Here is a 12,686-nt window from a genome sequence, read left to right on the forward strand (position 1 = left end):
TTGAGGTCAGGCCTCCAGGAAGACTCAGGACACAGGCAGCTTCCAGTGGGGTCAATCATGAACTTTTCACTCTGGCCACCAGGAAGCTCAAAGTTCCATAGAATATTCCTTGGGGCTTCCAAGCTATCAAAAGAGGATGGGGATGGGCAGTCTGAGGGGTGAGTGAGAGGGTTGAAATAGGAGGCCAGCTCATACTTGATCATGCTGGCCCCTTCATTGTGACTCTGTGAGCTTTAAGGGGATCAGCAACAGTATCGTGGCCTGAGGAGAACAGACATTAGAAAAGTCACAAAGTATTGTGGCTGAAGAGCAGGAAGGCTAGGCTGTTTTGGAGAAAGTCATATGTGCTCAGAGCTGAAGGGGCCACCCAGGGTTCAGAAAACTTGAATTAAAGAAGTTGGCTCAGCCCCTCATTTTATGGCTATAGAAGCAGATGACCAGAGAGTCCCCTCTGACTTGCCTGAGGTCACAAAGTGAGTCCATGAAAGAGCTAAGAACTCATATCCAGATTTCCTGGCTCTTCTGACTCCACCCCCACATCTCCTGGCTATGGCTTATTGGGGAACATCTCATAGACCTTGCCTCTTCTTTTTTCAGGGCAAATATTCTGGAGCCAGAGGGCACAGTGGAGATTAAGTACCGAAAGAAAGATCTGATAAAGACTATGAGAAGGATTGACCCAGTTTGCAAGAAACTCATGGAAGGGCTAGGTAAGAGGGTTAGAATGCATCATCTCTCAGAGGGCAAGAGAGGCCCAGCCTGCTCCACCATTGGAGGTTTCTAGTATGGTGAAAGCAGTGAAATATACCAAAACACAGCTACAAAAATGGTGAGATATTTTCAAAGTGTTTTCATACAGCAAAGTCAATGCCTAAAAAAAAAAATTCTTTAATGCCTTAGTGTATTTATTTCTCAACACGCACAAAATATAAAAATGGAAGTATTTGGGGCTGATGAAGAAGATCAGAATTTTCACAGCAAAACATCCCTTTAGAATTTTCCATCCAGTTAAAATATTTTACCAGTTTTGTTTGAGCTGATAGCTTTGTTTCACTTGCAACCTTAGATATAATTCTCTTAAAAGTCCATATTGGGGGTGCCTGGGTGGCTCGGGCAGTTCAGCGTCTGACTCTTGATTTTGGCTCAGGTCATGATCTCAGGGTCATGAGATCAAGCCCCACATCATGTTCTGCTCTGACCGTGACACCTGCTTGACGTTGTCTCTCTCCTCTCCCTCCCCCCTTACTCCCACTTGTGTGCTCTCTCTCTTAAAAAAAAAAAAAAAAAAGTCCATACTGGGTGGCAATATCTTTATAACTGTGCTCTTTATAAGAGATGTGTGTGATTTCTTAGGTTTGGTATCAGGGTAATGCTGAGGAGTTAGGAAGTGTACTATCCTGTTTTCTGAGTTTAAATTGGCATTATTTCTTTAAATCTTCGATAGATTTCTCTTTTTTAAAGATTTTATTTATTTATTCATGAGAGACATACAGAGAGAGGCAGAAACATAGGTTGAGGGAGAAGCAGACTCCCTGTGGGGAGCCTAATACAGGATTCAATCCCAGGACCCTGGGATCACAATCTGAGCCAAAGGCAGATGCTCAGCCATTGAGCCACCCAGGTATCCCTGATAGGAGGTTTCGGCTACAAATCCCCCTTTATTATATATAGGACTATTCAGATTATCTGTTTCCTCTTGGCAGAGCTTCCCTGATTTGTATATTTCAAAGGATTTGTCTATTTCATCTAAGGTGTTGAAATTGGCAGAGTTGCTTATAATTTCCCCTCAGTATACTTAGCAACATGTATTAGAAATAGTAACTGATTGTATCCCATAAGGATAGTGGTGCTTTCTGAAAATCAGGGGGGGCGGTGGACGTTCACCGTTGCATGCTGAGTACTGTCTTACCATCATGAGTGCATTTCTGGGATCGCAGGAGCAGCTCGATTTCGATTTGGGGTATGGTTGGGATTAAAGCACGGGTCTATGCCGCCAACCATGGTTTGTGCCCTTGCCCTCAGGAATGTCTGAGCTCTCCGACAAGGATCGCAAGGACCTGGAGGGCCAGCTGAAGGCCAGGGAGGACCTGCTGCTGCCCATCTACCACCAGGTGGCGGTGCAGTTCGCCAGCCTCCATGACAAGCCCATCTGCATGCTGGAGAAGGGTGCCATCTTTGTAAGAGCCTGCCACTGTGGGGCCACATGGTTTCCAAAGGAGGGGATCTGGGTGGGAATGCTACACATTAGAAGCACCTGTGGAGCTATTAAAAAACAAAAAATCCCAGGGCCCAGGTGGTTCTCCAGACCAATTAAATCAGAGTATCAAAGGATAAGAGCCCGGCACACTATGGTTTCAAAGCCCCGGGAGATTCCAACAGGCAGCCAGGTTTGGGGACCATCAGTCTGACCTCTGACCTCTGTATGTGTCTATAACTGCTGGGCCAGATTTGGGGCTGATGGGACCCAGATGAGACCTGTACTCACCCACTACCAACCCTAACAAGCCCCACCCCATTGTCCTGCCCCCATGAGGATGTCCTATAGTCACCTACCACCCTGTGTGTGGTGCTCCCTGTCCCCCCACCCACAGCCAGCCTAAGCCCTCTGTGCCTCTGGTCAGCCAGCATAGCATTCTGGTGGGATCTCGGCTCTGCTCCCTACCCCCGACCCCTGGCAGGTTCCTTCACCTCCTACAAGCCCCAGCTGCCTGGTCTATAAAGTAGGAATGATCACAGAGTCTGTGCCCGGTGCAGGGCCCAGCCCCACATGGGGCCCTGCATCTCCTCCCTCCTTCTCGGGGGGCTCAGGCCTGAGGATTGTCTGCAGGACATCCTGGAGTGGAAGACTGCACGCACCTTCCTGTACTGGCGTCTGCGCCGCCTCCTGCTGGAGGACCAGGTCAAGCAGGAAATCCTGCAGGTCAGCAGTGACCTGAGCCACGTGCACGTCCAGTCCATGCTGCGCCGGTGGTTTGTGGAGACGGAGGGGGCCGTCAAGGTGAGCCCAGGGTGGAGAGGGGGATGGGGGCGTGAGGGGCCAGAGGCTAGCCTACTCGGCGGTGGGGTCCCTCTCTGAGGCAGCCTCTTCTCCCTTCCCCAGGCCTACCTGTGGGACAACAACCAGATGGTGGTACAGTGGCTGGAACAACACTGGCAGACGGGGGACAGCCTGCGTTCCACCATCCATGAGAACATCAGGTGCTTGAAGCGAGACTCTGTCCTCAAGGCCATCAGATGGTGAGTGGCCACCCTGCCCACCAGCACAACCCTTGGACTTCTTGGCAAGTGCTGAAGCCAGGATTTACCTCCATCTGCCTGACTCCAGAGTGGCTGCATGGTCTCTGGGCCTTGGGCTGAGGTCTGCAGCTCAGAGCTGTATTCCTGGCTGGAATATGATAGGGAGACCCCCTCCAAGGTCACAGCCAGTGTACATTCTTGAGAACCCAAGTTCTCAACTGCTAGGCTGTAGGCTGCTGGCTCCCATTTGGTATTAGCCTTCCCAAAGGATTTGCCCACCCCATTCCAGTGGGCTTCCCTGTGAGGTAGGTACTTGATCATGTGGGATCCTATTTGGGGAATGAACCTGAGGTGCAGGGGACATGCTGGCTGTCCAGTCACATGGCTGAAGGCTGATTGAGTCCACTGTCCTTTGAGGCATTCTCATCCCTGGGTGGTCTTCTCTCCTGCCATGTGGGACCGTCTCCCCCATGGTGACCACAGCATGAAGAGGTTTGGAAGCTCTGGGTTGTCTGTCACTCACCCAGGAACATGACATGGCCCTGCACAGGAATTCTGGGGACTGTCCCGACCTAAGTGGCGGGAATGACCCCAGCCCTTCTCTGCCCTCCCCCGCAGCCTGGTTCAAGACAATCCTGAAGTGGCCGTGGACTGCATAGTGTACATGAGCCAGCACATCAGCCCAGCCGAGCGAGCCCAAGTCATTCACCTCCTGTCTACCATGGACAGTCCCGCCTCCACCTGACCCCTGCCCACCAGGCCACTTGCAGGACCACAGGCAAGAGAAACCATGTTGACCCGCCTACCGCAGGCCTTGGGGGTTTGCTTTAAAAAAAGAATTCTGGGCATTTCTGCAGGGCTGCTGGCCTCCCACTCACTCTTGTCTCAATAAAAGCCTCAGGAGTGTCCCCTTCCAAACAGAAATAGCTTCCTCTCCATTGCTGGGAAGTTTGTGCTAGTGTCTCTTGAAACAACATGTTTTGCTGCATCACTGAATCAAAGTGAATCCAAAGACTCCAGTTTTTGCTTTCTGGTGCCTGGTGTGTGGGATACAGGTGTTCTTTTAGGCTTGTTTTGTATCAGATCATGGAATCTGTTATTTATTTATTTTTTTACTCTGAGACCAACTCTTGATGGAAGCATCTTCTCTATTTCAGCAGAATAAATGGGCTGAGGAAAGAAGGACAGAGACAAGAAAAAAAAAAAAAAAAACCCAAACCCTATTTTTGTAACGATACTTACTTGGATACCATTAAATCACCCAGGAAAGGGTATGAATGATTTTTTAAAAGAAGAAAATGATATATTGCTCCCCAGATGGCCAGGAATGTCTCATTGGTAGGCCATGCTTCGAGATTCTGTTTTTGAGAGAGGGAAGGTAAATGAGCAGAATGGTCTGACCATAAATTTCAGGACCTTGGAATACAGCTTCCATGTGGCTCCTAGCCCTCCGCCTACCCATTCCCTCCCCCTGCATGCACCCTGTGGCCAGGTGGTACAGAGGCAGCAGGGGACACCATCACCAGGCTCACAGCCTAGCTGGCTGGTGAGGGTCACTGCTATGATTACCACTACGCTCCTTGGGGAGGCCTGTCTGCTGTCACTTCCTCACCTGGTGCCCTGATGTCTATGGGGGGGATCCTGCCCAAAGGGGCAGAGCTGTTGGGGACTTAGTCACAAGGGCCCCACTGATTTGCTCAGGGAGACCTCTGTAACATGCCCACCAGCACTGGGCTCTGAAGGCTGCCCAGTGTCAGGGTGTGCTCTCCTTCTGGCCCCATCCCTCGGTCCTCGGGTGCCAGTAATGGGGCCAATTAGCCACCTCCTACTACTGGGATGGGCAGTTTGTCTGAGGACACCAAATGTCATGCCTGGCCAGTGCAGAGGCTGGCGAGGATGCCCAGAGAAGCCCCCACAAGCCAGGATACTTGGGGATGCCTGAGTTGAAAAAAAAAAGTTTGGCTGTCAGCCAGTGACAGTCCTGGCAGAGGACGGTGTCACAGGGGCAATGAGGGGTGGAAGGAAGATGAATGGTCAGTTGTCCCATCCTGAGACCAGTTGGTGGGAGCAGAAATCCATGCTGCCTGGTGACCTGAATGTTGCCCTGTGCAAGAGGTGCCCTTGGCTTTGGAGGGAAAGATAAGTCGATAACTAGCTGCTACCCAGGAATGGTGGGGGTGGGGGCGAGCCTACCAGGAGATGTGTGGAATAAAGTATTTTTTAAAGGAAGCACTTTGGCCTTGACTTATTTTCTGGACCAGAAAATGAAGGCCACCTCGCTGGGTGATTTCCCCGGAGCCCACCAGCCTCCTCCATCAGCTGAGATCTTACCCGAGGAACACAGAGCTCTGAGAGGAGTTTCTTTCCCAGAGGGCCACAGGTGGACTTAGTCATTTTGGCTTGATTTCACAAATGGGCACATGATACTGTCAGCCGGCTGATGATACTGAGGTCTGCAGAGTGGCAATCAGCTGAAAGTCCTTTCCCTGACGAGCCTGGACAGAGGCCTCTGTGGGCGGCCTGGCTCCAACTCGGATGCTCAGAGTGATGGCACCTGGCTACATGTGGTGCCCTGACTTCATCCCATAGGATCCTCAGAACCCCTGAAGTGCAAGCCACACTCTATCCTCACTTTGATAGCCAAGAAAACTCTAGCTCCAAGATGAACAGACTTGCCCAAGACCACATAGCTGGTAAGAGTTGGCGCCAGGCACTCAGACTGAGTCAGACCCAACCTTGCTGGGCTTTTTGCTTGCCCAGAAATCCTGAACCTTTGCAAAGGTTATATCCTGAAACAGGAGGACACCATCTAGATGTGTCTGCACTCTCCTCCAACCAACATCTTTATTCAGATCCCCATCAAGACCCTGGCACCTCCTAGGCCAGGCCTTGGCTGGGGGCCAGCTCCACATTCACTGAAGTCTCTCCCTCCAGATCAGCAGAATCTAGAGCTCCCCTGCCCAAACCACTTGAACAAGTCCCCTGTCCTTGCATGTACAGCTTGTCTGCATCATGAATGTGGGGTGCTGCCAAACTTGGCATCCCAACTTCTGCCTTGGTTTGCCTTCCCCACTATATTCTCCAGCGCTTTAAAGTCAGGTGGCCTTTTAACCCATTTTCCCCCTGCCACTTTATTATGAAAAACCTCCAAATGCCAAAAAAAGTCATTCTCTCCCACAGACCCCCAATCATCCAGTACATGCTGCTACCCTTGACGCTTTCTTATGTTTGTCCTTGCTTACCACCTCTTTCTCTGTCTGTCCATCCTCCTCTAGATCTATCAGTCCATTTTCTTATTTGGACACATTGCAGAATAAGTCGCAGATTTAGGATACTTCACTAGGGTTATTTTTGCATTTCAAATGCATTTTTTTTCCCTTTAAACCATGTCCTGAGCAAATCTAACTGCAAGGGTGCTTTGAGAACAACAGAGGTGTGTTGAGGTGAGGCAGCCAGCCGTGTGGCCAGGGAGGATGTCTCCCGGTACATGGGCCTGTCTGTGCCAATCATTTTCATCAACTATTTATTGACTATATGCTATGTGCCAAGCACTATGTCAGGGGGGACAGCCATGGGCAAGACAACCCACTCACGGTCACGGGAGCTGATAGCCTGAGTCCCCAAAGGTAGAAATTTCAGATGGGTAACCATAGGGAACCCTCCCCATCACAACGAGTCAAGCAGTGTTAAATCCATGAATGCCCAGGGTCTGTTGTATTTTGGTGTGCTATTTCTTTCAGTGCTAGGTGCCCCTTTCAGGGTCACTGTGAGAGGAACTTAACAGAGAAGGGACCACAAGACCACAGCAAGGGTCCCAGATGACCACCAGGCACAGGAAAGCCTCCTGGGTACTCAGCTAGTGAGGGCAAACCTGTCTTCTTCTGGCCCACGCAGCCGATGCCCGGAGCCACACCAAGGCTCTCTGTCAGTAGGTTACACCCACAATGCCCTGCGGTTCACTTTCAGGTGAGCACAGACTGTTTCTCCTGTGAGAAATGCTCCTTCCCTTTTGGCCTTTGCCTAGCTGACTCTTACTCATCCCTCAAAACCCAATTCAAATGGTGCTTCCTACAGACAGTGTTTTCCCTGACCACCATCCTGTAGTTTGGGAGCCCATTCCCTGTTTCCCTGTGATTCCACAGCTTCTGTGCTACTCCTTTTATTTATTTATTTATTTATTTATTTTTATTCATGAGACACACACACACACAGAAAGGCAGAGACAGGCAGAGGGAGAAGCAGGCTCCATGCAGGGAGCCTGATGTGGAACTCGATCCTGGGTCTCCAGGATCACACCCTGGGCTGAAGGCAGCGCTAAACCGCTGAGCCACCCAGGCTGCCCATTCTGTGCTACTCCTTTTGCATGATATATGAAATGTGGGTTTGAAAATGAAATACAGGGGTGCCTGGGTAGCTCAGTGGTTGAACATCTGCCTTTGGCTCAGGTCATGATCCTGTGGTCCTGGGATCCAGTCCCGCATCAGGCTCCCTGTGGGGAGCCTGCTTCTCCCTGTGCCTCTGTCTCTGCCTCTCTCTCTCTCTGTGTGTGTCTCTCATGAAAAAATAAAATCTTTTAAAAACTGAAATATATACCTAGGGATCCCTAAATCCCTCTGGCTACAGAGCAGAAGAGGGATTTTGGAGAGCAGTCTTATTGGCAGAGAGGTGGTCCCCTTCTGGAAGGTGAGGGGAAAGTCCACTTTCAATGGTGAGCTGTATCTTATGATATTCTGACCCATGTGTATCGCTGAGCAGCTTCAGGCACAGGAAACACATGCCAAGAGTCTAGGATTTTTCTTTATTTTTTTTTTTATTGTGGTAAGATATACAGAACATAAAATTTACCTTTTTAACCATTTTGAAGTGTACAGTTCAGTGACATTGCGTGTATGTTCACCATCTGTCTCCACACTGTCATCTCAAGCTGGAACTCCTTACCCCTTAAACACTCCCATGCCCCCTGCCCCCAGCCCCGGCAATCTGCAGCCACTTCTAGAATCTGAATTCGCCTACTCTAGGTACCTCCTCCAAGTGGAATCATGCAGTATTTGTCTTTTTGTGACTGGCTTGTTTCACTTAGGGGAATGCCCACGAGCTTCATCCACGTTATAGCAGAGGTCAGAATGTCCTTTACAAGGCTGGATAACATTCCATTGAACATACAAACCCACGTCTTAGTCCCTTCGAGCTGCTCTAACAAAATACCACAGGTTTAGGGGCTTATAAACAACAGAATTTCATTGCTTACAGTTCTAGAAGCTGGAAGTTCAAGATCAGGGTTGACACCATGGCCAGGTGAGGGGCCTCTTCTGGGTTGCCAACTTCTCACAGAAGGGGCAGGAAGCTCTTTGGGGCCTCTTAGAAGAGCATTAATCACATTCGTGAAGGTTCCACCGTCTTGACCTAAGTACATCCCAGAGGCCCCACCTCCTAATGCCATCACAGCAGCATTAGGATTTCAACATATGAATGGGGGGAGGGTGGCTGAACACAGATATTCAGACCATAGCACCCACATTCCGTTTATCCATTCACCCGTCGATGGCCACATGGGTTGCTTCCACCATTTGGCTTTTGGTAATAATGCTGCTATGGTTGTGGGCGTGCACATACCTCCCGAGTCTCCCCTTTTACCTCTTTGTGGGTATGTGCCCAGATGTGGAATTGCTGAACCAAACGGCAATTCTATGCATAACTTTTTGAGAAGAGGTCACTGTTTTCCACAGGGGCTACCCTGTTCAAGGTTGCCACCAACAGTGCACGAGGGACCTGGTTTCTCCATATCCTCCCCAACACTTAACGGCTTTTTTGTTCGTTTTTATAATAGCCTTCCTTCTAGGTCAAGCTTGGAAGTAATTTGAACTCAGGAGTCATTGAAACGTTTTGCTTGCATCCCTTAAACCTGGTGGCGGGGACATGCAGGCTCACCTGTGAGCATGCCTTTAGATTTTATTTTTTTTAAGATTTTATTTATTTATTCATGAAAGACACAGAGAGAGAGAGAGGCAAAGACATAGGCAGAGGGAGAAACAGGCTCCATGCAGGGAGCCTCATGTGGGACTGGATCCTGGGACCCCAGGATTACAACCTGGGCCGAAGGCAGACGCTCAACCCCTGAGCCACCAGGTGTCCCTAGATTTTCAATTCCTGTGCATTCTGCCCAGCGGCTCCTGCCTTGGCCTCCCTTCCTTCTGCCAGTTTGGTCTTTGTCCAGCTACCCCTAGACTGGAGATAGGGGTGCTGTGACCCTCGGGCTGGGAGGGTCTGCATTCACACCCAGAGAAGGCCCAGTGTCACAACCAGCATCATCCAGAGGCAACACCTGCTTCATCGTCTCTTCGCCTACTTGGGTCCGTTCCTTCTATCTCTTTCCCTAACCCTCCACCAGCCGCCCCTTCTGGAGCAAACACCCCGAAAGGCAGGGCGATGTGGTGTTAAGAGCCGGGAGATCTGCAGAGCTGGGGTCAAGCCAGTTTCAGCTCCACTTCCAACCAGCAAGCAGAGGGACCAGCTGAGCCCTGGGAGATGGATAAGGGGCGGTGGGGAAGCAGAGCGCCGTTGGAGTCCCATCTCCAGCCCTGGCTAATTAAGCGGGCTGAGCCTCAGTTTCCACTTCTGTAAAATGGGATGTTTGTTTCCTGTGGCGGCTGTCACAATTATTCCAAGCTTGGGGGGTATACAAACAACGCAAACTTACTCTCTTACAGTTCTGGAGATCAGAAGTCTGACATGGGTTCTCGCGGGCTAGGATCAGGGTGTTGCAAAGCCTCGGGTCCTTTTGGAGGCTCTCAGGGAGTCTTGGGTTTCCCAATGTCTAGAGGCCCCATTGCATTGTCAGAGGCAGCAAGGTAGCCTCTTCGGCGCTGACACCGAGCCTCCTGCCCCCCTCTTGTACTGAGAAGGACCGTGCGATTACAACGGGGCTTACCTAGATAGTCCAGGAGACTCTCCTTAGTTTAAGGGCAGCTGATACACAACCTTAATTCCACCTGCTGCCTCCATCTCCCTTGCTGTAACATAACAAAGTCACAGGATTAGGACGTGGCCACCATCGGGGAGCCGCTATTCCGCTTCCCATGAGGGATGGCAGCTGTTCCCCCCTGGAGAACAGGATAAATGAAATAAGCCATGTCGCAGGGCACTTAGGGAGTAAGCTCCCGTACACACTGGCCGGTGGTGTTACTCTTTCTGTTGTTAGAACGTGGATGATTTCTCCCAGAGGGAGAAGAAAAGCTGCACGATCACGAGCTGAGTCTCAGTTTTCTCATCTGGGAAATGGGACCATCTCCTGCCTCTGGGGGTGACTGAGCTGTACTGCTCAGGAGATGCTTCCTGGTATTTAGTTTGGCGCAGCACACAGCTGGTGTTCAAATGGTGGCAGCGAGTATTTTTCTCCGGAGTTGACCAGCTGCAGAGAGCCTCCGTGAAGCCTCATTCCACTGGTCTCTCTGTGCTTTCTCCCGGGGTCAGCACAGCCCCGCACAGGTGGGGCTCGGGTTGTGACTGGGGCTCTGGCCTCGAGCTTGTGACCTTATGACCTTGGAATTTTTGCCTGGATTCTGTGCCTACATGGCCCCATTTACCTGTAGTAAGGGGTAGGTGGGGACCTGGCTGCTGAGGCTTCACCCTCCAGCGTACGGTGCCATCCTGCAGCTTCTACAGGTGATGCCCATTGGCTGTGACCAACATGCCCGGGTCATTCCAACCCCAACGAATCGCCAAGGATGGTGGGAGCAGTGATGCACTTAGGTCATGGGGACACCCTAGAGGCAAGCCATGGACAGAGTATTACGGGCACCCTGTCCCTGTCCCATGCCTGGTTCCCACCAAGGTGGGCCCAGTCTGCACTTCCCCATCATCCTGCCTTTCCCTTCCTGCTAATTGTTACACGTGGGTGGACTGGTCTCCCCTATGAGGATGCAAGCCACTCCCCAGGAAGGCTTAAGAATTAGGCAGCCTCCTAATTAATACACCCTTTTGCTGTTATCTTGGGTGGCAAGACATTCCTTTATTCGCTTGAACCTCAGTTTCTTCATCTACAAAATGGGTGCAGTAACAAAGCCATGCCTGGTAGGGTTGTAATGAGAGTTGAGTGAGCTAATTGCAGGAGGGCCTGATGCTGAAAGAGTACATCTGCCCCCACCTTGTTCCCTTCTCTGACCCCAGAGATATACCAGAGGCATTGCCACTGAGCTCTAGCTCTGGAGTCTGGCACACATGGCCTCCCTCCCGCCTCTTCGGATGATCTGAGCCTCTACTTCCTGAGCAGTAAATGGGGTTCACATCCCTGCCTGAGGCGATACCTGTCAAGAGCCTGGCAATGAAGGCTGGGAAATGATGGCTATACTAATTCTCCCAATAAGGACAGACTCCTCCCAGTTTCTGGTGCGATGAGAACCTGGCATCAGACACCTGGGTTCAGTGTTGCTGTGCTGTTGCCTGCCTGGGCCTCAGTTTCCCCATTTGTAAATGGGACCTCACCTGTGAGGAGTGAGTGACAGATGGCATTTTGTCCTTCACCCCCATTGCATCTCCCTCTGAGCCACAGAGCTGCCGTCCAGCCTTTATTGACAAGACAGTTATTCAACACTACTCTCATGGATCTTGGCATCATCCACACACGAGGTCTTCATTAACAACTCCAATATCTTAACTTGTCAGGCGTTTCGTCACACAAAGCAGCTGGGTGGTACTGCTCAGATGGGCAGCACCACGCCGTGTCTAAAGATGATGGATACTAGGCAGAAAGTTCCAGAACCAGGTAGGAAGTCCTTAAAGATGGTCCTCTGAGACCAGCCTCAACCTTGAACCCTCCAGCTTGGCTGGCTGATGAAAATTCTGGCTCTTGGGTTTGGGAACTCCCAGACACAGGAGCCAAACATCCAGCTGGGCAAGAGAGGACAGTGGTACGAGCCACTACTGCAGTTTCTCGGCATCCACTTGGCTGGAAGATCCCGAGTTACCTTCTCTTTTCCCCAACTCACACTCTGTCCCTCCTCCAACCCACTGTCTGCAGAATCTGCCACTTCCAAAATCAGTAATTGGTTACAAGAGAAAAAAAAAAGAACACATAAAAAATGGTCATAGGGCAATGAATAGGCAAACAAGTGCCAATAAATACTCTGCATTGCAGCTTTGTCAGCCCCCACCCGCCTTGTTGGTCAAGCTTTACATGGTTCAGTTTGCTTTTTTCCATCAGGAGTGTCTTAAATGCCAGCACAGATGCCCCCTGTCATTCTTCCCATCCCCCTCCCTATCTGCCCTTAGAAAGCCCCGTAGCCCCAAACTATGGATGGCACCTCTCCGCTCAGGTGCATATGGGAAGAAGTCTGAATCACGACTGAGCAGTCAGAAAAATATCTGTCTCTGATTTGGAAAAAGAGGATGTTCCGTAGTATCAAAAGTGCTTTATCTTCTAAAAAGCAGTCCCAGGCTGCCAAGGGATTAAG

General features: G+C 50.6%; 1 protein-coding gene across 12 annotated transcripts in view; it reads left to right on the plus strand.

The window, feature by feature from the left end:
• ACACB (acetyl-CoA carboxylase beta) overlaps nt 1–12,686 on the plus strand; it is a 151,526-nt gene that overhangs the window by 129,448 nt on the left and 9,392 nt on the right. For 7 of the 12 annotated variants that reach the window (XR_011994666.1, XM_072723028.1, XM_072723030.1 and 4 more), the window contains 5 exons: nt 598–710; nt 2,023–2,177; nt 2,828–2,998; nt 3,101–3,237; nt 3,856–4,161. Coding sequence is in view for 11 of the 12 variants with exons in the window: in XM_072723028.1 (XP_072579129.1) it covers nt 598–710; nt 2,023–2,177; nt 2,828–2,998; nt 3,101–3,237; nt 3,856–3,982 (703 nt within the window). In the remaining variant the exon portion in view is untranslated. Of the gene's footprint in view, nt 1–597; nt 711–2,022; nt 2,178–2,827; nt 2,999–3,100; nt 3,238–3,855; nt 4,162–12,686 lie in introns of those variants that run through there. The other 5 variants (XM_072723032.1, XM_072723033.1, XM_072723031.1 and 2 more) reach the window with 1 other exon arrangement.

Source organism: Vulpes vulpes, chromosome 10 (assembly GCF_048418805.1).
Source record: "Vulpes vulpes isolate BD-2025 chromosome 10, VulVul3, whole genome shotgun sequence".
Taxonomy (NCBI): Eukaryota; Metazoa; Chordata; class Mammalia; order Carnivora; family Canidae; genus Vulpes; species Vulpes vulpes.